We start from the raw sequence: 27,944 nt of genomic DNA, 5'->3' as shown, positions 1-27,944 counted from the left end.
AATTTACCTCATCCTAAAAGTGATGTCAAAAATAGTTATTGAAATTCTCTCCAAATGCCAGATGAGCAATAGATAAATAATTCACATTTAGATGCTTACATTTTACAAACCTAACTTCACAGTGGAACATTAAAACTAAAATATATTCCAACCAAAGCCATTCGATTATTCTATATAACTTTGTGTGTGCATACTACATACAAACATAAAATAAAGTATAATTTCTGCCATTTGGAACACAGACCAGAGAAACATACAATCTCTCCAGCAACCATATCACCCCCCTGCATTAGGGAAGAAAGCTTTATCTGGTGCACATTTGTTTCCAAAAGATTCAGTCAAGTCTTTGCCCTGGTGCTGCAGATAATTAAGTAAGATACGGAGATTAATATCTGGCCATATTGCAGCTTAGCATATTTAATAAGTCTTTTGCTAATATATAAATCCAAAAGCTTAAGAAACAGTTGAAGAGAACCAAGAATGACAAAGGGGGTCTAACTTTGGGGCAAACTTCTGAGAGAGATGAAATAATTGAGACATTTAGAGCAGTTTCCAAGACCTGGCTTTTCCAGGGACATTTCCTATTAAAACAAACATTATTTAGACGAACATAAATTCATTCAATTCATAACTGCAGGCCCTCACCACCAGAAAGTCCCAAAGAAATTTTCTAGACATACAGCGAATAAACAGATCTCATTACTCCTGGAGAGCCTAGATGCAATGGTCACAAGAGCTTCAAGGAAACATAAAATGTCTTTTGCTATTGCTGGATGTGACCAGTCCAGAATAGGGCCACAGAAATTATCAGGGAACTGAAGCATCTCTCTTATGAGAGATGGCTAAGAGACCTGGGACTGTTCAGCCTGGAGGAGAGGAAGCTCAGGAGAGATCTCATTAATGTCTATAAATACCTGACAGGAAGATGCAAAGAGGATTGAGCCAAGCACTTCTATGTGGTACCCAGGTTCAGGACAAGAAGCACTGGACAAATACTGGGACACAGGAGGATCCATCTGAACATCAGGAAGAGTGACTTCTGTGCTGTGTGGGTAACAGAGCAGTGGCACAGGCTGCCCAGAGGCTGTGGGGTCTCCTCCATGGGGATCTCCAGCAGCCACCTGCACATGGCCCTGGGCACCCTGCTCCGGGTGGCCCTGCTGGAGCAGAGGCTGGGCCAAATGGTCAGGTTCAGCCATTCTGTGATCCTATTAACCTCCTGTTAATGAATCTGCTTGCTTGTTTAATCATGTTACCAGTTCAGAAGTCATGCTAGGTGTGGAGAAGATGAATGTGGTTATTTCAGCCAGGAGTGGCCACAGTCCTCAAACAAGCTCTGCTTTAGGTACTGTATTTGCAGTCTCAATGAAAGAGAACATAGTGTTAGAGAGAGACTGAACTATCCAGTACCTCAGGTGAAATGCAAAACAGATTAGAATTCAGGTGCTACACTGCACTGACACTTCATCTGTGAAGAGATGATTGCATACTCCAAAGTTATTGAAGTGCTTCCTTTTTTAAGTAGGAGAGCATAATTCACACAAAATGTCTAAGTGGACAAACTCTGATACTTTAAAGCAAGCACTATTCTAGTCTTATTGTAGCCTTAGATGTGAAAGATTACTTAGAGCTTTCACAGAATGAAATCCACAAAGATAGTAAAAACACTATCATGACTTCAAGCATGTGTTCACTGAATAGTACCTGTATGTTTCTGTCTAATCCTGGCAATCTGTTACCTTTGAAATCTGCATTCAAAGGTGGCACAGTTAATAAAAATTCTGATGATGGACCTTGAACTCGCACATTCAGAAATTTAACTGATGCAAAGACTGATTATCTGATTGTGCTGCTAGACACACACAAACACACACACACACACAATAATAATGGTTCCAAAAAGTATAAATTATATACAGTTCTGATGTAAACTTGCATTATTCACCTCATTAAACATTACAAGCTTATTTTTCTTCCTTTCCTCCTAGAATGTGTGCAAAATCTAAGAGCAGTAACCAGAAAACTTTTCATAAAAGTTTCCATTTTCTGCTTCATTGTTGGAGGGTGATACCAACACTGCCTTGTGTTATCTATGTATATATGCATAAACATACACATACACATACATAGGACAATCCTTATCCTCAAGAAACAGGGAGGGCCAAGGACAGTGTTCTGCCACCACAAACCCACTATATCCACTGCAGTGTTGAGGTATGTTAGGAGTGCAGAGCAGAGACTCCTCACACACAGATTCTCACATGGATGAAAAGGAAAGCAGAAGGTGAAACAGCAGATCATGCTGTCTCTGTGTGCACAGTTGCTTGGTAGTCACATATGAATTTGGAAAAAAAAATTCTGAAACTGCTTTTAACCCAGTAGGTTTCTACTACTTCTGAGTAGTTTGTACTCTTCTACTACTTCTCAGTAGTTTCTACTACTGAGAAGAAGTGCTGATAGCAGAATGGTTGGAGTAGCACAGAGAAAAATTGGTAAATTCAGAATTGGCAGTTTTTGTTTAGAAAAACTTGAGTGAACATACTTTCAGTTTCAAGAGAGACACATGAGAGCTGATATATTCTGCTCCTTGCCTGAGAGTTCACGGAAAGTATTCACTGCTACCATGGCTGAGCAACCACCAGGCAAACAGTGCTGAAGGGCAAAACAGCTACAACAGTGGCAACCAGGAGACAACCAAGGCTTGGTGGAAGATAGTTGAAACAATTTAATCTGAAGTCAATCTTAGAATCATTAAGGCTGGAAAAGACCTCCAAGATTATCTAGTCCAACTGTTCACCCACCATCAATATTGCCCACTAAATCATATTCTTAAGTACTACATCTACCCTTTCCTTAAACACCTGCAGGGACAGTGATGCCACCTCCCTGGAAAGCTTGTTCCAATACATCACCACTCTTTCTGAGAATAAATTCTTCCTAATACACAATCTGAAGAATTCATAAACATAGCTAAAAACATCACCTTCTTTCTTCTGCACATCTGTTATTCCCACTGACTAGTGCGTTCCCTGCAATTAATTCTCAAATGGGACTATAGGTCTTCACAGTCTGACAAGAATGGCCAATACAGTAAAACGTGGAAGGTTCTTCAGATAAAGTGAAAACCATTAGTACAGGACAACATCAATTTGCAGAAAGTAAAAACGCATGGACAAGAATAAGCAGCAGGAAACAGCCAGGCTTGACAAAGCAAAAACAATTAGAGGAAAAGGAAGAGAGCTTCAAGACCCCCATGATTTGATTACTCTAATTAGAGTATGAGAATAATATAAACAATAAAGCTAATTAGTTATAAAAGACTCTTGAAGGCTGAAAGCTCTAGGAAGAAAAGTTAAAAAAAATATCATGGAAGAGTAGCACAGACTACAATAGTGAGAGTCATCCCTGAATGAAAAGCCTAATGTGAGCACCCCTGTGTATCTCCCACATGTTCACGAAGACACTGTGGCAGGATTTTGTCATCAGCTTCAGATCTTTTGCAAGCAAAACCTAGGAATGCCCAGAGACACTTTACTATCACAGAAGCAAGTCTGCAGTGCCTAAAAAGCTGTCAGCATCATTCTCAGGGCTCCTCTGTCCTGCAAGCAGCTTTCAGTCATGGCACTGTGTAAATAAGGAAAAGAAATCAGCATGATGTATTTCAAAAGCTGTGATCAGTCTACACTGATCAAAACAGCCGGAAACTTTGTTCATGCTTACTTACTAGTACAATCTATCTCTACCAATCAATTCAGCAACTTTACCGAGAAACTAATTACTAAGTCTAGTAAATGGCTAGTATATTATGGATTGGTCTGCTTTTAGGATTAAAAGACTGGTCTAAATTTATACTACATGCAAGTGATGAGATGGTAAGCAGGATACTAATTTTTATCTCACGATTCAGGGTCAGCAGTCATTAGTATTTTAAACATCACATGAAAAGGTATGAAATAATTGAATTTTTCACGTGTTTTTATATGCAAATACAGATAAACCTTCACACAAAAAATACACGTTTACAGCTCACTTTCCTTCCAATAGGATGGGAAAAAATTGAAAACGATAATTCTACAGAAACACTTTCATTCTTCTGAATCACCATTCCATAAAAATAGAAAGCATTCAACCAACCAAAGTCTTGGAAAATGTATTTGATAAGGATTCTTTCAAAGACTCATAAAGCACCACTCATATGGAAAGATACAGGTAGAACTGATATTAGAAAAACAAGACGTCCTGCTCCCCTCCCTGTAGCCACAGGTACGGCCATATTCCTTCTCACATTTTTTCAGCTGGGCATGGTTTTTCTTTTTTAAATTAGATTTTTCAAACAGAAGATTGTTTTTAACCACTTAGCTACTGCTGTGACAGTCTTGTATACAGATTTTGGTTCTCTACACAGGAACGTGAGTTTCTTCTGTGTTTTCTACACTTCTTACTTGCAGTCAAAGTCATACCACTGCTAATCTTTCAAGCAAGTACAATTTTTTCTGTCTCCATAGTAACCCAGCAGAGAAATTAGCATCACATGAGGGCTGTCTATAACAGAGAAGATAGAGCAGGTTCTGCCAAGTCAGGAAAGTGTCTGTAGATGAAGTTACAGCTGTCTGACAGCAGCTGGAAAAGGATCTCATTTATACATTACGAAACATATGGGTCTGAATACAAACCAAGTGCATTGTAGAAGCCCCCACAATCTGAGGACATGCCACTGCTCCCAGGCATGAGCAAAGCTCACACTTTTTGGTGGTAATTTGTACTTCATTACAGCTTCTCATCAGAGATGTGACCAATCTCCTACACTCATTTGGGAAGTTTAGGGAAAAGCAGGTTCCCCCAACATCCTGGACAAGCAGAAAGACACATGGAGAGCAGAAGAGGAAATGAAGGGAAGAGGGAGTCTCCAACTGTTCCCACTGATGGGATGACAACTCTTCAGACATTATGCAGAATCAGTGGCATATAAGTGCTACAAGATCCACCAACAACCAGCTATCATTAACTGCAGATTATTGCTTCCAGTGTCTGCAGTGGACTCTGGATGAAGTCCACACCAAGAATTCCATTCCTGCCCTTGAGCATCAGACCTGACCTTGACTATACAGACACTGACTTTTCAGGTTTTTCCTAACATGATTGTGCGTGCCATTCTGAATAAAAGAAAAAGGAAGATTTTGTATTAGGAACTATCATTCAGCAATAAGCAACCTTTTAATCCCAAGTACACCAGAAGAAGCAAGCATCTTACAGGAATCTTTGGGAAAAAAAAAGATCACACTCATCCTAGTTAGCTGGCAAAGACTTAAAATAATCGGTAGGTTTTGCTGGAGCCTATTATTTAGCCTCAAATTGAAAAGATTAATCATGCCAACACAATGCATTAAGTTTTCACTCTCTATAATAAAAAGCATACATTTTAAACACTGGAAAATATGATGCCTCATCTGCCATATGCTAAGTTGTACATTCAAGTGTTGATAAAGGAGTTATTTCTATGACAACAGAAAACAAAATTCTCACTTATTAATTCTACAGAAAGGATTGGGTCAGAATTGAAGAACTACACATGGAAGCATAAGTATTGTCCAACGACATCAAGAGTTTGGAATGTAAGTTATTGAAATATTAATTATATAAAACATTAAAAAAAGAATTACATCAGGAAAAAAATAGTGTTAGCATACTTCCCTGAATTAGTAGTCACTAAAAGCTTTATAAGTGTGAAATTCCCTCTTAAACAAAAGTTCAGTAGTACCATAAAGCCAAGAGATTATAACAAAGCTAAGCCAAGTTTCCTACAGGAGGAGACCTGAATAAGAATATGAGAGACAATTAATCATGTAGGAGGCTAGTAACAATCGTAAGGCATTAATTTATCATTTCTGTATTGTTATAGGCTAAAGACTAATTTGAGAAGCACTGTCTTCTCTGATTAGAGAACATTTATCCTCACACCAAGTCATACGTACTGAACTAATTACTTTTATTTTAACTGTAAACAAACATATCACAGAAATAAATAGACTCTTTTTGTGTGTGTGTGTGTGTGAAAACAAAACAAAACCGAAAAACCAAAAAAGAAAAATACATACAAGCAACCTCATACCAGCACTTGACCACATTTAAAACATTCTTCCAAAATATTTGGGAGTTGTTAATACCAAATGAAATCCACTTTTGGACAGTATTTATGTGGTACAAGCTATGCAGACCAAAACCATAGCATTCAGCTTCTAAACATTACCTGTGAACTAAACAGCTTTATACAAACATCCATCGATATCATTATATACACACATAATATACACATCCACATGTAGACACAGCCCTCCGTCGTGATTTGTCCTCAGTGGCAGTACATCATGGGGAAACTGTTACGAGTATCCATCACAGATGAGGTATGGTCAAATGAGATTCTAATTGTCAAGGGAAGGATCAAAGACTCCACTTCTCTAAACAGGCTCCAAACATCTTCTGATGACTGTTTTATGAAGCTTCAACTAAATCAACAAATAACCTCTCAACCTTTTAAAAGCATGTACCATTAAGATGCCATAGAAATTTAGCAATGAAAGCATTACTTAATGCAGACTCATTTTCTCTTTGAATTTCCTAATTTTCTATAAAACAGGACTGTACAGGATTCCCCAGGGGACTGTGGCAGTGGCACTGCCTGACAGAATATCAGTGCAAGGGGCACAGCCAGCAGACAGGTCTCACGCTGAGAAGAAACTGCCATGCCAGGTCCCCAGGCAAATAAACAACACACTTAAAAAACATGTAATAAAATCTATGCTGAACTAGACCCAGATATAAGTGGATCCCCTGTAGAGGGCATAAGCAGTGCACTGACTTCATACCCTTCTGCTGGATCTTGAGACGTGGACATGTTCCACAAGAGGATGTGACGGAGGTGTCTTCTCCTTTATTTGTTCAATATTCAGCTATTTGAAGAATTAAGACAATTTTAGTTCAGAAATAGCTTGGAAAACAGAATGTTTCCTATGTTTCTTTTCTTTCTTTTTTTTTTTTTTAATCAAATCAGGCTTTGTAGAGTTATTGTACTTCCCTGTAAAATGAAATTTTTAGATACCTCCAGGACTTGACAGTTCCTTTTCCTCAAGGATCTTTGCTGCCTTTGCCAGGGGAAATCTCCATCAAGACTTCAGGAGAGATTGACTGGGACCTCATTGCACTGAACAAAGCTAAAAGAAAATACTTAATCCTTAAGCTGCTCTGAAGCTCCTCTGATTCTACCTAAGAGGAGGACTAAGCTCTTTTCTGCTGCAATGCTATGGTGCCACAATGACTGTCTGCCTTACCAGAAGATAGCTGATGAGCTATCAGGGCTGTGACCTCCCTAACCAAGTCCCACCCCACAGCAACAGATCAGGGAGCAGGTGTCCCAGGTGTCTCTGGGACAGAGACAAGAGCCTGCCCAGAGCTTCATGATCACCTAGCAGGGACACAGTGATGGGACAGATTCAAAAAGGCCTCCCTTTAAAGGACTGAGGGGTTGTGCTTTTTCTCTATTTTCTGCTTCAGCAAACAAAATTGGAAAGAGGTAGCATGCAAAAACTGTGGATAGTCTGAAGAAAATACATTGCAGGAGCAGGTGCTGCCAAAACAGCTTAACTGTTAGAGACTGCCAGCAAACTGCAAATTTGAAATAGGCAGCTGTAGCCAGGATTGGTAGTGGTCCAAATTCCAAAAACTCTATTCCTTTACAGATTACACAGATAACCTGTTAAGGGGTATTATTCTCAAGTAGTGCGGGACATGCAGAAAAATGAATCCATTACAATTGATCAGCATCTCTTCAAGCATGGCTGCACTTGTAATACTTCAGCATGTTCTGTCAGACTGGCTTTTAAATGCCAGCTTTTCTCTTTGGCATTCACCACAGGATTTTAGCTTAGCCAACTTTGATGCTAACAGAATTTATGGCAAATAAAGCACAGGGGGTAGAAGGGCACTGTTTTTCATAGTCCATGAAGCAATTCCAAGACTCTGGAAAATTAAGAAAGTGGTCTCAAATTTATGTTTTAACTTTCTATCTGACCAGAGCCTCCTAAAGATGCAATCTGGGGAATTGGGATGACAGAAACCTGAGCAGAAAGACAGGTCAGAGAAGAACCTGGATGATGTGATCAGCTCTAGAGAAGGTTATTCTCTAAGCACAGCAGCAATATGATGTTGTACACTCAGAGGTCTGGAAAAAGTATATTCAAGAATGAAGACTCTCTGCAAGATTGGATTAATTTAAGGACGATACAAGAAAAGGATGTACTTACAAGAGGAAGACCACTGAGTACTCAAAATGAGGGAACACTTTCCTACAGAATGATGAAACAGGATTATTTTGATATGATTTTAATTAACCGAAGCCATACACTGACAAACTGCCACATGTAATGAACATTTTTTCCTTGCATACTTTAAATTTTGATTAATAAGTTATTCACACCCCAGCTTTGGAGATTGAAAAGAGTAATTAGTAAGTTATATTTAAAGATGAAATCAAAAAGAGGCTATTGTTCTTCTTTTATAAAACTTTTCTTTACAAATTACTGCTCCACATGTTTTATTTCAGGAACTTGGAGTAACATTATTCATACCTGCAACCTTTAAAGAAAAAAAAAAGGTAATTTGTCATGAAAAACAAACTACTCTCATTGTTTAGAGTGGGAAAAAAATAAAAATAAAAATAAATAAATTACAGATGCAGGAAAAAAACTCATTAACAACATGAAAGAAACTGTGTTTAGCTTCTTTTCCTGGAGAGCTGTTAGAGAGGAGGCAAATGCAAGCAGCACAACACCCTTCAGCTTAAAAAATTCAAGCTCTCCTCAAATTATGCTTTGTTTTCCATGCTGAATCTCAACTATTGTAAGCTTGCTGGGAATTTTGTCTTTTGGCAAATATACAAGAGTAGCTCTGAAAGTAACGCCTCCTATTTTATGATGTTGGCCCACAACATCAAAGGTGGTTTGGTAGTAGAGGATGAGCCTTCCCACCAATATTTCATTATGTTTTGTTGCCATGCAACAGATGGCAGCAGAGGAGCAGTGTGACAGAATGGTGTTTGATGAGGAAGTGTGGATGAAAGAAAGGTGTGTCACTGAATTTCTCCATGATTAAAAAAATGGCACCTATTGACATCTGTTGATGCTTGCTGAAAATTAAGAGACCAAACAGTGGATATGAGCACAGTGAGGAGGAAGGTGGTGAAACTCTGAAAGACTGGGTCACCTCCACTTGTGCAGACTTTTTACAAGCATGGCACACAGGCTCTTGTTCATCACTGGCAAAAATACATAGCTAATGGGGATGATTACTTTGAAAATAGTGTTTTGTAGCTGAGAATTTGCTCTATCAGTGCTAGTGCTCTCTTTGTATCTATTGCAGTTTTCATCGAAATAAATAGGAAACATTACTAACAGAGAGACCTACATAAAATGAAAGGAGGCAAGTTCAAGAACTTAGCCTCATATCTGGTAAATAATCAGGTTCTCATAATGCCTTGCACCATAACTAGGACAACTAATTTGGACTTTACCTAGATTCTGATCTCTGATTCTGGATCCACAAAAAATGCTGAAGTTCTCTCCACAGCTATGCCACAAGAGACAATATTCAGAGGAGGCAGAGAAAAAAAAAAACAGCAGGAAAATCTAAAGATTAAAAAATAATTTGTAGGAGTGATATAGTTATTATATATTGAAATAGCACTAGTAAGTTGATTAGATAATGGGATTTTTTTCAGTATAATTTAAGTCCTTCAATTATATTTTTTCATTATTTTAGTTATAATGAAAGTATTAAAATTTCCTTTTTAGACTATGGCTAAGCGTAAAACAGTGAAGGTATTCACATAACTTTGGCCATCTAAAGGTCTTCTCTACGACAGCTGCAGTCACTGTCAGGAGACAGAGCTCTTCAAATCATTTTCCTCTCATCTCAAATGTTGTTTTCATGCTTCTTTTTAATGTACTTTTAATTTGCTCTTAGATTACAACTCTTTTTGATACAAAAGATTTTTCACCAGAAATGTTACTCTGTATTTATTAGGAACATAAAGACCTATGAAAAAGTCCCACCAAACATGATTTTCTCTTTCCTAACAAGAGTAAATCCGTATCATTAGTTATTGTATTCATCTTCAAGTTGAAGTAGAGATCATTTTTATTTAAGAACTGGAAATCCTCAAAGAATAAGTTAAAGAGACCAGGCAGAAGAAACAGGCTGCTGATAACAATATGCCATTTGCTGTCAACATTTGGAAAATATTTTTTAAATAATCCAAAAAGAAATGCAGTTTTCTCACAAAGATGATGCTTTTCCCTATAACAGTCCTTCACTAAAAGCATTGTAACCTATTAACACATACAGTTTCCACGCTTCAGGAAGTTTATTCCACAGTGTCGTGTCCAGTTTTGCTACCATCCTTCTTTCTTCTTTATAGGCTTGGTAGGAAACTCAGGCTACAGTGTCGTAAAGGAGCTATCTGATTTATGTTAACAAGGAACTTTAAAACACAGATTTTTAATCCTGTACCAATGGAAGACAACTTTGAAACATAAGATTCAACAAACACTCAACCAATGAGAATTATATATGATGAATTCTAAAGAAATTCTGAGAATGTCCTTGTCTCACCTAAAAGGAGAATAAAGAATAGCAATACCATTTCAGCTTCCTTTTCTCCTGGTTCAAGTTGTAATCATTCTCCACAAAAGAACATAATACTGTGCAATGAAAAAGTCAACAACTACAAAAAAAAGTAGCCTTTTAGAGCTCAGAAGGAAGTTCATTTTCTACTTGGCAGATATGTTTGTTCCAGCAACATGTATATCATATTTATGGATAGCAATGTGGTTCTTATAATCACATAAATGCCACGTTCTCTCCTCTCAGACATTGCATTCCTTTTGGACCTATATATAGTGACACTTTTCTTACTTTGTAACCTCACAGAGGCAATTTTTTTCCATCTTTCTCCTGACCTTACATATTCTTACATAACATTTCCTATGCATATTCTAAAAATCTTCACCCTCCCAAAGCTCAATAAGACCTGAACATGGCCCACCATTAAAAAAAAAAAAAAAAAAAAGATAGGATTCTGCTCTGTAGACAGATTTTGCATCCACGTGAAAATTTCTGGCTATCCAGACATGAGATTACATAAATATAACCTCATTCTGTGCTCCCAAAGAAGAACAAAAGAGAAAAGAGAGAGCAAGTCCATTTTGCTGGATACAGAAATACAATTCTCCAGGAAGATAGTATCTGCAGAAAATGGGAAACCCCATGCTGACACAGCTGCCCATTGCTATCAGCTTCTTTCTGTATTTTCCCTCTCATTAAGGTAGAAGGCTCTAAGCTGCTAAACAGACAGGTGAAAAAACAGCAGATCATTACAAATGAATTGCACTAAAGAAGAAAGACCAATGTGACTGTCTCCAAGAGCAAAATAATTGAGACAAAGAATCTCTGTAACTGGTCCCATCCTGGTAGAGGTGTCATGGAACACAGCAAATTTGAACTGTTAAGAATAGAATAAAGTTTACTGTGCTTCATTTCTTCAAGAAGGATTCTGCCTGAATAATTTTTGAAAATCACATAAATGACAGGCTTTTCAACAGGAAAAAAGCAATGCCTGTCCTTTGCTATGTGTTGGACCAGTTACACAACTGTTTGATTGTAAGTATTAAAAAGGTTTAGTGTTCCTAAGGTAAAGGCATCTCCAAATAATAGAAGACTGAAACATAGATCACATGCATGAAAGATGGATATAGTGTTAACAAAACACTGCTTCTCACAAATATTTTTTTAATAAAACAGAAAAAGACTGTTGCCAAGATAAACAGCCACTGAACTAACAAAAGTCTTTTTAATAAGGTCTGTACATGTAGTTTGCAGAAAGAAATTATCAGTACAGTATGACATAGCAGGAAATGTGAAGGGTACTCCAACAATATGGAAACACAAAGAAAAAGAAGGGTAAGTATGTGCTCTAGGCAGAGGAATAATGAAGAGTTGTGTTTGTTGTTTTGTTGGTTTTGTTTTTTTTTTTTAATAGAGAGAACAGGAGAAATGCAATAAGATGAGCAGCAACAGCCATTATTCTTTAGAGTTATAACACGTAAGTAGCTCTGCTGCTCATCAAGAACCAACATGGAAAGATGTTTGCTCCTCTACACAAAAATAACAACTTTAAAGCCCAAATGATGACCTTACACCTTACTCCTGGCACTTATATGTAGATTACAATTGGTAAAAAATTTTGTTTTTTAAAGTCTATGAGAAGTAGAAATATATTTTATGTTAAGGTCATGCAATGTGAAAGTTAAATCAGAATAGTGTAAGAACTAAAACTACAGGAATTAATTCATCTAGAAGCATTATGTAGAAGTGCAAGCTGGAGAAGGAAAATATCAAAAGGCACAGTAGAGCTAAAAGACTAAACTTGAACTTAAGACAAAAATGGATAGACATTTTTTCTTTTTTTAAAGGCTACTGATTTAGAAAGGCAGGATAGGCACCATCAACATTTCTTCTTCATTGCAGTAGATGTGGTCAGAGTCTCAACCCTGTGGGGTTATTGCAATGCAATTTATATATTAATTTAACTTCGGTCAATAACTAAACACTGTAACCTCAACAGGACAAGTTAAGCTATCACTAAGAGCATCCTTCTTGTTAACGAAGACCAAATGTGATGTAGGCAATGACACTAAGACCTAGTTTCCAAATAAATATGCAGTCTCAGTAGGCACCTGGTGCCTGATTCTATATACAAGTAAAAGGATACTGTTAAATATAAGGAACTTGATGTCAATACTTTCTGATATCAAGGCATTTGTATGACCTAAATCTCCCTAGATTCATACAGTGCTTGACAAGTATGAAGAGCCAAAATTAACTTTTTTCTATCCTACCTAAAACATTTGTTGAATTGACATGAGAAAAATTATATGATCAGTCCTCCTCTAAATTGTACATATATTAGTACATTCATTAATTGCCTGTGATGTGGAGCTCTTGTGTGTTCTGCCTCACAAATATTGTACTTCCAGCAGAAGATAAGTATGACAGGTCCAGTGACATTAATGGAGCTCTTTCAACTTCAGTTGTCACAGCAATGGGTTCAAAATTGCGACTGGCATCCTACCCATACACACAAATATTTCTGAAAACCTATCATTCTTTTCTGCTAAGGATAGTCTGTCTTCTGAAAAAAAATAGTCTAGTTGGAATATTTCTGGCCCTATAATCCTCTTCAATACTGTTATACAACTAGGAACAGATTTGTAATGAGTGTATGTTGATATTTAATTTATGGTTAAAATCAATAGCTTTCCACAGGCTGATGATCAAAATTTTTACTCTCTATTCTTTACAGTTTCCGGCTTAGCTCATTTTTGGAGACAATTTATTGCAACACTTCTGCATTGAGAATTTGGTTGTATTGGCCGAGACTAAAAAGCAGTGGGGGCCACCCCATAGAGTACGCAGGGCAACTTGTCAAAGAAGCCACATGCTGCTAGATGTTACAGAATTCCTTATTTACATAATACTGTGGCATAGCCCTGCTGTTTAGATTACACAATTAAAGACACATCAGACAAAACAGAAATGGGTTCTTTGTTACAATCCTTTCCAGGTTTACCATTCCTTTTATCAGACAGATCCACTAAATTCAGGTTCTTGCTTTTCACTCTAAGAGGGTTACATGATGTACCAGCTGTCAATAAACTCCTAAAGAGGATTGCAGCTCACATGTCATTGACATGGCTGAGGAGGCAGAGTTGCTTCTATCACTCCTAGAATGATTAGAGACAAAAGAATATTTCAAGCCGCTTTTACTTCTTTATTTTATAAGCAGCAGAGAAAATTAATTGCATAAGCCCACAAGGGTTGGTAGAAAAGTCACTAGAAATATTTACCTACTCAAGGAAGCTCTGCATTTTATTAAGGATCAGACTTCTTACAATAAGTTCATCAATAACATAGCGCTTTCTCCTCAAAGAGCAAAGGCAGTTCCCCGCCACACACAGCAGCTCAGTGTGACTGTCAGCGTGGCTGAGTCAAAAGCTTTCATACTCTGTCATTGCCAGAGCTTCACTTCAGGCAAAAGAGCTCTTACAAAAACATTCCTGGATCACTGGCAGATGGACTGTGTTTACTGTCCCTACTGACTCGCACAGAAAAGGGAATAGCTCAGAAGGTGTGAGCAAAACCTACAGCCTTTCACAGCTGCTTCTGAATGATGCTAATTCACAGGCTGCACTGAGTCAGTATCTTCTGCTGCATTTCTGAAAACTGTGAGTTTCTCTAACTGCCAATCTGTTTTCCATTTCACCCTGGCTGAAAGAAATCATAAAAAGTGCAAAGCAAAAAAAACAACAGCAAAAAAAAAAATCAAGTGCATTAATTCTTTTTGATAGGACCTGGCTCCAGCTCAGTGTGTTGTCCTTGACTTAGCTCTGACCTGCTGTGGACAGAGCTCTGTGTGGTCTCACTTCTGCTGGTCCATTAGCACAATTATTCCAGTTTGCCCCTTACGTCTCATTAGTACTTATCAAGCAGAGAATTGCTTGCTTGGTCACTGTCAGTAAGCATTTTGGTGACTCATTTATCAGCTTTTGCTGTATTTCAGAGAGTAAAACACTTGAGCTCCTTACGAATAGCAGTTTTTGAAAAAAACATTTGATTTGCCAGTCTACAGTCTGTGACCCTATTTTTTTTTTAAACTCACTGGCTAATTTTTTCCATTTACACTTATCTATTTTGCCGTCAGCTACATTCAATTTAGCATGAACTTGAGTTTTTAAATGTATGACCACTGCTACCCTGGAAATTTTTGCTCTGGCTGAGGAATGACTTCCAGTGCTTCTAATGAAAGAGGACACTCTGATGTCCTCTTAATTAGCACTCTGATGCTAATTAATTCTAACAGGAGAGACATTTAAAGTGTTGGGCATACAGAAGCACATCTCTATTAATAAGCAGAATTGTGTACTAAAACAGTAAGACAGAGAAGAAAAGAGAGGAGAGGGGAGAAACAAAAGGTTTATTTTTGTACTTGGGAGTGGGACTGCTTGAGGTCTTTTTTAGAGGGATAAGGGCATTAAATGGATTTATCTCACTAACATCCTATTTTTTGTTGGAAAACAGAGTTGTAAGTACTGACTAGTGCAAGGCTTTCAGGGGAAACAAGGAGTGCCATTAACTCTGTTGGAACTGACCTTCATAGTCTTTTGTTAACTGCAGTGCTGGAGGAGTTAGGATGTTTTATCATAACCAGGGACCAATCGCATTAAAGTCTGGCTTACAACCACAGCACTAACTTACTTTTATCTAATTCATTCCACAGATCACCACATGCTGGTCTCATTCTATTTCATACTGTATTGCAGCTTTTCCCAGGGTCTCTTTGTAGCCCTATGCAAGGGCTTGCATTCTTCTTTCTCAATATTTCTACTGCTTCTGCAATTTCTTGATATCTCTCTTTCCAGATACTTTTCTATCCCTCTTTGTCTTAGAGCTCTCTCTTCCCCCTCTATGCTCAGCAGCAGCTCTCCAAGAGCCAATCCTGGGCAGAGGCTGTGGCAGTATTTTTTGGCTTACACCCAGTATGAACTAAGACACCCCAGCTCTCACCTGGCTACCCTAACTACTAGGAACAACAGTATCCTATAAATCCTTCCTTTCTCCCTTGAGACCCATATATTTACAATAGAATAATCACTGGAAGAAGAAGCATGGGAAGATATAAAGCAACATTGATTATCAGGAAATTTACTTTGAAACAAAGATATCTGGCTTCCATCTCCTCTTTCAATGGATGTTTCATGATTCATAGATTCAGAGATGTATTGAAAGGGAAAAAACATAAATAAGAATACCTTGGAGCTTGGTGAACCTTAAGAATTAGAAGGGTGGGAAATGTACGTCCATCTCCTACACCTTGTGTCAACTACATAAACAGAGCATGTTTAATTAATTAATTAAACAAGCATGAGTAAAACAGTCACATAGGCATTACTTCTTCCTTGACTGGACTGTGAGGCCAAACTACCCCTGTCCTGGGCTCTTCCCTCTTCTTATTCTCTGCTAAGCTGTTGGGTTCTGTCCACCTCAGACTCACTGATGTTCAATCAAGCTCTGCAAGGAGTCTTAGAGCAAGTAATCCCAAGTTTCTGCTTAGCATCAGTCTTCATGACACCCTTTCATAACTGTTTTCACTGTCAGCTTTTTCTAGCTCAGTTCTTCCACTTCAGTAGTTGGGCCAATGGAAGAGTTGCCATGTTTTCATGCATAGCATTTACTGAAGAACAGCAGCAACATAGCCTCTGCCTACTCACATGTTCACACAACACAGCCACACAGGTGCAGGCTATAGATTTAGTGTGTTTAGTTTTCCTTTCCCCCTCATTATTAGAAAATACTCATCTGTAAATTTTTTGCTCTTCCACATGGCAGAAAATTGAGGACAAAACTGAATTCTTAGTAAATAATATCATTTGACCACCTGCTGTAGCAAAGTTCTCTTTTCCACAAATAGCTTAGCATGTCAGAGCTACCTCTCTCACATAAGCACATGGGCCAGGAACAAAGCATACAGAACAGTTTCTTAAAGAAAGGCTCGAGTGAATGAGTTATTTGCTTCATCTTACATTGTCAGCTCCTCACATGGGCTTTTTAAGCCCCGTGCATGGCCTCCTGCTCAGCTGTGATTGCCTCTATGCAACACGTTTCTTTTCAAAGTCTGGCTCTCTGGTTGGCTTCACATTTGAACATTATAAGACCAAAAAAAAAAAAAATCATTGCTGACAAAACCTTCTCCCATTTAAAAAGAGCTTTACATGGGAAAACATCTGTCACACCCTAAAGAGGATTGAAGCTTGTAGTCTACTGGCATTTTTCCACAATTGGCCTAAGAGGGATGTCTAACTAGAAGAACCCAAAACAACCATATTATTAACTGTTAGAAAGAGAACAGCTGCTTCCAAAATTCAATAATGTTTTTTTTTAATTTGTTTGTTTGACATTTACAATCTCACAGGAATTCAAAAGTAATAGTTGTGTATTGGTACTTTGCAAATTTTTTACTTAGTGCTGAGTATAGTTTTTAGCTTGACAGTGGAAATAGACAATTAGTATGCCCTAATTCTTTCAACTGAACACTTCAAAACAAAAATTGATATTGGTGCATTTTTGTTTAAGAAAGCATCCGGTCAGAATAAAAAAACAGTTGAGCAGCTTGGGTTCTAGTCTGCTAATGATAGAACAGAAATGGTAGTATATTATCAATTTGAGACACTGTGAGTCTTTATAATATCTAAGCACTGAGTGCTCAACAGTACATGACAATAGAAAATTAAATAACTTTGAACACACATGTGTATATCAGGAGTGAGGTCTCAGTATGTTTTATTAGTAGAGAAAACTAAATGAAAGCTTTCTGCTGAACAGGCATCCTTTGCTCAAGTGAAGCCCAATAGCTCTCTTATGCCACACAACCACATTTCTGCTTTCCTTCCACTATCACTCTAGGGGCAGACTTACAATCCTTTTCACTGCAAACCAATAATTTCCCTACTGATCCCATGAACACAGATTTTGTTGATTATTTTCATTTTTTCTTACAGAAGTGAGGATTATGTAAATGAAACTGAGAGACCAGAGAAACACTGAAATAAATAGGTTTGCTTGATGAAACACAAATTCAAGCAGATTCAATAAATAAATAAGGGATTATTTTTTGTTACTCCAGAGATTAATCTTTTTAACGAGACATAAAAGTTAAAGAAAAAAACTTCCAATGGCTATAACATAAAATGAACAAGAAATTCCAGTGCCAAATTCATCTAAACATAACCTCAGAGGAGTAATTCTACATCTTGGTTTGATCACTTTTTTTCCCCACTGTAATTTCTCATTTAAAGTTCACAACAGAATCAATGAAGAACTGCCAATTTTTTTGGTTTCTTTTTCTCCCTACTTGTGAGAAGTTAGTGTTATTACCTGACTACCTGAAAGAGGTATAGCCAGAAATTAAATCAAAGAGAGAAAGGGACCAGAAGGGCAACGTGAAATGAATGCCACAGGGTATAGTTACTCAATTATCCACTCTTCCATCACTTTTATATTCCAAAGAAGGCCTTTCTTTTTTCATTAATATAGTTTTAAATGGCATCATAAAGCAATTGGCTACATGGGATTACTATACATCTTATTTCTTTAGAAATATATTTTTCTATGGTGGCCTTTGAGGCTCACTAACTCCTAAGTTGAAAGCAGCTGATATCACTCCCTTACTGTGGATCATAAAGGAATTTCAGATTTGGTTGACACAAAGCCATGTCATTTGGTTTCTCCCGTGGAATCAGCACTAATGATGAGAAGTTCAAGGTGACCAAGGAACCTTCCTTTGTGGCCACAACCTGAACACGCAGAGACACGATGGAAGGAAGTAAGCTGTGCTTTTGAATATGTCAGGGCAGACATAAAGAACATTGTCCATGCTGTCACAGAGCAATGTGAAATCTTCCTGCAGTGTAAGGGACTTAAGAAGGTCCTGGATCAATGCCTATAGACTGCAAAAGCAACTTTCGTTAATAAGATGTTAAAAATAGCCAGATTGATCCTTTTCATAAAGGCTAAGGAGAATGAACAAAGTTCAAAATCAAAAATAAGTCTGCACTGGTGTTTTGTACTATGTTAAAACCTGTATTTCCAATAGAGAACACTATAGCACATAGTGCAGTTCAGTGTAAACATACACCTCAGTCAGCTGCATTCCCACTGGTAAACTCTGGAGCTCATTTACATCCAGTTCAGAAGAAAATGCCTGCATTTCCTACGGTAAACAACACCGGAGGATGTATGGTCTTAACAAGAAGGCTGGCTTCTTTCAGCTTGAAGGATGCTCCAGGACCAGCACTGATGGTCCAAACCTTTTTCACACAGAGCCTGAGCAGCCTAATGCAATGCAGTAAAACCTGAAGGGAACCATTCTTCAATACATGATGGAAACAAGAAGGTATTTTGATGGGCAGATAGCTCACGACCATACGCAAACTAGCCACAAAATACCCGCAGGATTATGCTGCAAACAAATGGAAATGTTCAGACCAGAACAGGGTGACTATCTAATCTGCTCAGAAAAGAAGGACCCCAGATAACTCAAGAACATTTTCTTAAAGGTAATTTTAGTGACTGAGATAAATCCTGTGTTCTCTTGGATAGATTCTTTAGACAGTCTTGTGTCAGCGTACATTTGAACAATTTAGAGAGCCTGGCAATCTTATCCTTGAAAGATAATTCAGCAATTTAAGTTAAATAGATGCATTAAAACAAACCATACAGACATGCCAATTTAGTCAACCCTTTTAAAGAAAAAAAGGATTAGGTCTCCTCTTTTTTTAATAGTAGTTTTCCAAGTCAAAGAACAGTTTACATTAAAAGTTAATTATTATTCTGCTGAAACTAATCAAACAACTTGGGAACTTGCAAAGGTTTATCCATGTTTTTATCTGCATTCTGTTGAGTGTTCCCAATGATTTAAGGGTAATTACTCATATTAGAGGAGTCATACAGATCACACTGGTGTTTTAATTGCCCCTAGCATACATTTGCTAAAATACACACTAAGAGACAGATAAGATTCATCTCCACATGGAAAAAAAAAAAAAAAAAAAAAATCAGTTATATTGCAGAAGCAAGAGAGGTAAAAATCAAACAAGAAGAAACTTTAGGAGATCCTTTCTCAGTCCCTAATTTATTACTATAAAAAGGAGATCTGTATTTGCCTGTAAGACAGCATGGAAATGGCTCTTTAATCGTACATCTACCCCTAAATCACACAATGACTACATTTTACTCAATAGAAAAACAGAGTTATCAAAAGACCTGGAGCTACTGCCTGCCCTTGCAGGAAGGTGGGCTCCTCCATAGTTTAGAAAGTATTTTTCATCTCTAGCACCTGTGATCATGATTTCCAAACATGATTCATAGTAAGTTACATGCAGTCAGTACAAAAATTCCTGTAAACAACAGGAAGAAATACAGTCAGCAGATTGACAGCTAGTCTATAAGAATATGACAGTATTTTCAATTCCTGTATCAGAATAGTTAACAGGAGAGTACACAGTACTTGTAAACACATCAGTAGTTAGACATATATGAGAATTCACAAATGAAAATCCTTGTTTACAGATGCATTTTTCCTGCCTTCCTCCTGACACTGCATACAACTTGTACTTATTATACTCTTTTAAAACCAGATGACATTAGCTCAACACTACCATATGCTGAACTAAGGAACTTTTACAAGATTTTATTCTGTTCACAAAATTCTTAGTCAACACAACAAATCCTCAAATACCCCAAAAATCATTTCTAAAGGATTTATAGGGCTTTTGTGGTCAAGATGTCAATTTGATTATTTTTTAATATTTCAAAAGCACAGCCATAACGATTTCCAATTCTCATTCTGAAATAAATACCTTCACATGCTCATAAAACCTTGACTTTGTTTGATGTCGATTTACAGAGTACATGTATACTTTAGGTAAGCAAGGTGAGCAGCAAAGCTCATCTGGCTAACCTGACTCTGCTTTGATCAGAGAACTTACAAAATGCCCCAAACCTCCTTTTCTCCCAATACAAGTAGAATTCCTTCTAAATTACATGTAGCAGTACAGGACACAGCTTGCCCCTTTCCAGCAATGTAGGGATGTAACCAGCATGCCCAGAGCTATGCAAAGCCCTTGAGTCTGCAACTCCTAACTTACACAGAAGCAGCAGAGAACCGTGTGAAGAGGAATGAAATGCTACTTTTTGGTTGAAAAGCCTATTTAACTAAAGGTGAGACTTCATCAAGATTCTGGTTACACTCCTGATCTGCAATATGGTTCTATTTATTTAATTTTAATTAATTGATTTTTAAAAATCTTATTTGAACGTTAACCTGCTTTGAAATCTACCGTGTTTTTCCTGACCTACAACAGGAGTCTCCAGCATCAGGATCTGGAAATTGTGCTGATACTCCACTTAATCACTGCAATTTAAGCCATCTTGCTCAAAACTTAAGCCCCCATGCAGCCTGTGTTCTTCAGGAGCTCAGATAGATACATCTCTCTCACTTTATATATATATATACTCTATATATTTCTGAATACCTATAAGTAGTATTGTTAATCTTTTTCACCAGCAAAGACTGGACAACCACTCCCCATACCTACACTCTTCCTGATTCATGAAAGGATACACAAGGAGTGTATTCCTTTTACACTCAATATGTGATGTGGCAACATCGCAACCATTATCAGTTATCAGTGCCATTTTTATATTTTCTGTCTTAGCCATAGTAATTCAGTTTATGGTCTTATGATGCAGTTTGGAAGTTCACATGCAACTTTACTAAAGAGACGGGGGCTGGGGCCTGAAAGCATTCTTATTTCTGCATGGTTTGTGACACCAATTAGAGAAGAAACAGGATCTTGAAAAACCAAATTGGTCCATGGCTGCTATTAAAACTGAGATTGGTTTGGAAATCTAGTGATCTACCACTAGGCACAGTCAATTAGCCTAGGCACACTACCACAAGCAATTAAAACTGCTTTGATGTCCCCATTAAGCTTCCTGTTCTCTTTAGGGGAGAAACAACAATTGCTTATTGAAAATACATATCTTCTCTGCAAGAAGGTAAAAATAAATCTGAACTGGGAGAAAAACTGTGTTTGTCCTTATTCTTACCTTCCCTGCATGGGGACTTGACTGAAATCGTTCCCCAGAGCAATGCAGCCATCCTCTTCAATTGCTGCTTTTTCACAGGGGGTGTGTGGCTCTCCAAGACTTGTTACCATGCCATGATACTCTTTTAAGAGCCACAGCTCATTGCAACTTCTGGTCCCCGGTTTGCTTGCCACTGTTGCAGATAAACTGGTTTGATGGGAAGGGGTCCGATTCAGCTCCATTTCTTGTTTAGAAACCATACTGTCATCCTTGTTATCCAAGTACATCTGTTCCTGGGGGCAGTTCTCCTAAAGCAAAAACAAATATATTAGGACTAAACTGAACTGACTCAATATTTACTCCAATATAAGCATATTAAAAATGCCAAGCAGTAGACTTTTTTTTTTTTTTTTTTTTTTTTTTTTTGCACCTTTAGCTATTTCCTTTGTAGATTTATTTCAACCAGGAATAATTTCAACGTTTTAAACATCTTTGTAACTTCAAAATTTGCCATTATAAAGAACACAGAAATATGTAAAGAGACCTTTTCCATGTCTGCCATAATTTTCTCCCACAAATTCACCCAGAACTTGCACACTCTTGTCCCACACAATGAGCCAGAATCACCTTTGGATCAATGAGGACAGGCATCGAGTCTATAGTTAACAAGAAACAAGCAACCACAGCACTATCAGCGAGCTTTGTACTTATGAAGTAAAAGCCAAAACCACCAATCATTTTACAGATGTGTAAATGGAAATCCAGCTAATGCCAGGAAGAATTATCTCTGATTTACAGACCTCATAGCACTAGGAAAGTGGGACTGGAATCCAAATTTTGGCCAATTTGATAAGACTCAAGCTCCTGCTGGATGCAGCCAAGTTACTGGCCTTCTGTCTGCCACCTGACACCCAGAAGCAGGCCTGGGACCAACAGGGAACTGTTCAGAGGCCCCAGGCTCAGAAAATCTCCCGTTGCATAAGATCTTCTGGGGTTGTCACAACAGCATTTTACTAACTCAATCAGCTACTCCCCTGCCCACAGCAGTGATCCTGCACTGTCTTCCCAGCCTACAGAAAGCCACTGCTGCTCTGAAGTGGTACCACAACCAGCAGCCCCTTGTTAAGCAGATGGGATACTTGAGGTTTAAGGAGACAGCATTCCATTTTACCAGCTGCCGATGGCACTTATGAAATGTGAATACAACCTTGATGAAAATTAGGTTCTATTATATGATTATTAACAATGATTATAATAAAACTTTGTGCATAACAGTCGAAAAGCTTTTATACTCTAATCATTACAATTCATTGTGAAAAGTTACAAAAAAAGCACTTCAGAATATCACAAAGTGCCCAAATCAGACACAGAGACTGCATTAGAGAGCAGCCCTTCTTGAACGCACACTGAGGGATGTAATTATGGGCCTGTCCGACTGTGAAGTGACAAAGCCACCACTGAGGACAGCAACAGCCTGGGACACAGGTCTGTCAGCTTCATGCATCCCCACAGCAAGGGAGAACAGCCATTTTGGAGCATGTCCCCACTCCTCCCTCTGAAGACCTCAGCAAAGGACAGGAAGATAGATATGCTGGGCCATGGGGCAGAAACAGCACCATATTAGGGAACAGACCCAGCAGGAGAAATCACTGGATATGGAAATAACAAAAAGCTAATCATGAATTTGTGCAGCTTTGGGATCTCTTGATCATACAGACTAAAAGGTGACAGAGGTTCCTGAAAGGAAAGGCCAAAATACACACCACTAGAAACACAGATCTTGGCTACAAGCAAAGGCAGGCTTGCAAACCAAATCTTAATAAGAATTTCCCCAGGTGGCATTTCTTTCTCTAGCACTGCATTTCTTTGTTTTTCTACTCCCAGTATCCTTAGCTCTCATATAATAATCTTCTTCATCTGTCCTGGTAAGTAGTTTGACTAATTTGACTCTCCCCTTCATTAGCATCAACACAAATAAGCCTTTGATTACTTGTACTTGGTTTTACTCTAGTTATTGTTATATCTGTCAGTTAGCATAAAGAGCACAAGTATGGCTGGTGTAGTACCAGATGCACCACCACTGAGCTGATCCAGGGCATCTCCACAGTCTGGAAAGCACTGATTTTTGGTGACCCAAGACATAGTGAGAGGCTTGGAGAGCTACACTTTTTTGCATTGTACCTTGAGACCAATGGTGGGCAGTGTCAGGAGAGCCAACTCACAGCTTGAAGAGGCCAACACCAGCCGCCAACACCCTTATACCACCTCTGGTAGCCTGTGGCCCTACCAGTTGCAGCCCATGCTAAAATCCCAACCTGCCTTTCACTCTAACAGATAACTTTTAGATAACTTTGGAATGCAAGTACTTCCAACCGCAAATGGAAAAGACAATTTCTCATCTTCAGTCTCACTTAATGGATTTACGTACTGGTTTTATCAAAACACTCTGTAAGTCAAAACTAAGATATCTGCTCACTCATTACATTTTTTCATAACATTTGGTTTGTCTGAACACCTGCTGTGAAAATACACAGGCTTTAAAGTGATGTCAGGCTGTGGAAACATGAGCTTCAGCTGTACTAGCTTTTTTAAGATGAGAACATAAACACAAACTCTAAAATCGATCCTATCTTACCCTAAAAGTGTGAGATAGATATATCCTGAGGTGAGTAAGAACTAAACCAGTTAGGCTCTTAGGCTCTTATAAGTACAGAGTGTTAACATGAAAGACATTTATTTTAAGAATTAACATCAGTGAAAAATAAAAGAATGCTAAGGACAAGAAGCTTGAAAGAAAATCTGATGCCTGAATACAAAATCATAAACCACATTACTGCACATTCAAAAAAGCTTTGCAAAAAATAAAATAATATAACATCATTCTGCCACTAGAGACAGGTTTGATTGTGATTACCTACGTAGCTAAAACATTGCTAAGGCAACTATCACCATGGTATCTGAGCTTCTGAGACATCAGTGCATTTACCATTCAAGAAATTCTCAAATAACCGCATTTCCCTGTAATTACAGAACTTTTCTTCACTTTCATTTTTTCTTCATTTTTCTTATCTACAGTGTCACCATCAGCAAGGAGACATAGGTGAGATGTTATCGTAAGAAGGTGAGAAGATATTTTGACCAAGGAAAGTTCATTTTGTGTTCATCTGTCTGGAGCCATGCACTACCAAAGGCTTTATAGCCACAGCTAGAAACTGATATCTGGAGTTTGACTGTAAAAGGGCTAATACAATATATAAGCAATATTTGTTATCCCTTTTCATCCCTTTCATCCCAGCCCAAGCAGTTTAACATCTGTTTTTAGAATACTTGCAAATAATTTGTTTTTTCTTTAAGTTTTCAGTTGCTAATAAGATGAACAGGTTATCTAAAATGTTTTATATAAGAGAATTTGTGTAACCTGCTTTTAGTTGCAAAACAAAATGCTAGTGGCAAATGGTGCAGCTAGTAATATATCATCATTTAAACCATTATATTCCTGAGAATCAATAATCACAGCATAGCATCTCTGAAAACAAAAATGAAGTAGAATTTAATCTTAGAGCCCATGAGGCTACAAAATACAACATCTTGAGATAATATCCATAAGCACTATATTTTCTGTCTTGCATATCTCACCATGCTTCAAGGCCTTTCTCCCACTAAGACTGGAAAAGATATTAAAAAATATTACCTCTACACTTAGTCACCTCTGCATTACCAGACAGAAACCCAAGTTTAAGAAAATAACTACTGGGAGAAGAACTGTGTGATGACGTGGTATACCCCTATACCTGCCTAGCCTTTTTTTTAACAACATTCACATTCATCCCCCACTGTTCATGTCTGCTGGGGAGCATCACCCAAGACTAATTAAAGCCAAATCTTGACCACTTGAGAAGGCTCTCTGCATCATCTGAGCCTAAATAAACTTCTATCCTACTGACTCCTCTTTCTGCCTGCCCCTGTCCAAGGAGTACTGTAGAGGCCAGAGGTACTGCTGAGAGGAAGCTCATGCAGTGCTCACATTGAGAGTTCACAAAGGCAGATGCACCACCAAGGCACATTTCTGTATATGCATTTCCCTCCAGGTATACATTTCATGACTGTTTCCCCACAAGTCAGACAAGTGATACTGCATTGGCTGCCTGAGGTAAACACACCTAAAAATTGTCTCAGCAGCAAGGAGGAGAGGAGCAGCTCTTAGCCTGTGGCCCACAAAAACAGATCAGAACTTCAGCATTAAAACTCAGAAATCCTCCCATAGCAGGTTGATCCCTGCAGAGCTATTGCCATCCACATATCCCTGGCCAGGAACTCGGGAAAACTCATCCCTAAAGCTGCAGCCTATAAAACAGACTCCACACACACATGCACTCCCACATAACGACTGCTAAAACATGTTTATTTATATTTATTTAAACTGAAGAAAGGTGCTGGGGTGTCTAACACTGCAATTTGCAAGTAAGAATTCTCAGTGTTTCTAAATTGGTAGGTTTTCTCTTATAAATAAAAAATGTTTCTAACTGTAGGAAGTACGATACTGGTTTGGGCATACATGGTGTAACAGCTTACTTTGACACCCATTATTTGACAATATATTTCAGTCATCTCTAAAAACCCTGCCTCTCCTACATATGGGATCCCTATTATCCCATAAAGTGATGCTACAGGCTGCACAGAATAATGCTGCATGGAGCACCCCTCCTTTGCATGACCAAGTGAGAAGATTTGAGTGCAGGGCAGGCCACAACAGAATGTGGTTTCTTTCCTTTTCATGTTTTTGGGCTCTTTTTTTTTTTTTTTTTTCTGATCATCAGTAGCAAGAGGGGAAATATGTGGTTAAACTATTATCAGCATGACCTCTTAGAACCTGTGTTATGCCCCAACTGCAAAAACAAGACTGCCTGAGACTCACATCTAAGACATCTAAGTAAGCTTCCCTACTTGCATACACCATGAATTCTTGGCCCAAGGAATTGATTTGGGCTATTTTAGCAGGTGGAACTGGGATGATGTGCTATAAGAAGCTCTCTCCAATAGGGCCTGACCAAGAAGAAATTGCTTCAAATTATTTTCAGGTGAACTGTTCCAGCTGGTTGCTTTTAGACAGGACAAATCACTACAGCCCAGCTACCTTACAGTCTCTCCCATCAGATTGTAAAGTGTTTAAAATATCACTGTTACAATCTAGCAGAATTTCACAGCTTACAGTAAGTTGCTGCATACCCTTAGTCAGGAGGAGCATATCTGCCTGAGAGTACTGCACTTTCCTGACCCAAGCACTGAACAGCCAGATCTGCTGGAGCTGAGGCAGCACAAAGCCATTTGCTGTGGCACTGCATTTTATGTTGGCAATCAAGAACGGACACAGAGGTTTCCAGGAAGGGAGGAAGGGCTCCAGCCATGGTACCTCACAGGAATTCATCAGAAACCCTTACATTTCACTGCTGCAATACAGAGGGGCTGCTGCAAGATGGCGGCTGCCCATCTGGTGGCTTCTTGCTGGTGGGAAGCAGCCCTTGGTAGATTATGGCTCTTACTGACTTCCCAGCTCAGCAAGAGCTCTGACAAATTGCTTCTCAGACCTCACAGAATGAGGGGAGCAGTGAGTGAAGCTGTGTGTGTCCTGGGTGTGGCTGCTGACAGGGTTTGGTGCTGACTATGGCCATGATGGTCATGATGATGGTCATGGTGGGGAGGGCTGGCTACTGGGGAAGCTTACTGCTTAGAGCTGATTCAACTAGTGCAATGGGGAAACCATCTGCAAGCTGTGAGACAAAGACTTTGCAGAGAAACCATCTGCAGGTCACCAGGCAAAAGGAAAGAAAGATTTGTTCTAGTCTCCTTTTTAAAGTAAGTCCCACAAACAGTGCAACTCCGGGCAGCAAAAGCAAGCAGCCCTAGTGGGAGCTCCTTTGAGGAAGGAAAACGTCCAATTGCATCTCAAGAAAGCGCTAAGCTCTCGGGCTGCTGAAGAAAAGGAGCTGAGAATCGAGGAGGAAAAGCACAGCACGTATACGGGCAGACGCTGACCCCTGCTGGCAGCCTCACCGCCTGCTAGAAACGGGATTTCCCCCGAATGACAGAAGAGCAGACGTTTTAAAATCCCTAGCCACAAGAGGATAGTTCCTGCTGTAGGATTCATCTGGATAAAACATCTATAAATAGCTAGGAGGCAGAGTTTCTGCATA

The 27,944-nt window shown here is 38.5% G+C and overlaps 1 protein-coding gene across 1 annotated transcript in view; it reads right to left on the bottom strand.

The window, feature by feature from the left end:
• Window positions 1–22,061, bottom strand: part of OCA2 (OCA2 melanosomal transmembrane protein) — a 206,934-nt gene extending 184,873 nt beyond the window's left edge. Inside the window, exon 1 of the mRNA XM_090126753.1 lies at window positions 21,775–22,061. Within this exon, the coding sequence (XP_089982879.1) occupies window positions 21,775–22,040 (266 nt within the window). The 5' untranslated portion in view covers window positions 22,041–22,061. The remainder of the gene's footprint in view (window positions 1–21,774) is intronic.
• Window positions 22,062–27,944: the final 5,883 nt, after the last annotated feature.

The sequence above is a fragment of the Phasianus colchicus genome, chromosome 1 (assembly GCF_987193195.1).
Source record: "Phasianus colchicus chromosome 1, bPhaCol1.hap1.1, whole genome shotgun sequence".
NCBI classification, from domain to species: Eukaryota; Metazoa; Chordata; class Aves; order Galliformes; family Phasianidae; genus Phasianus; species Phasianus colchicus.
This window is presented reverse-complemented; position numbering and strand designations above follow the sequence as displayed.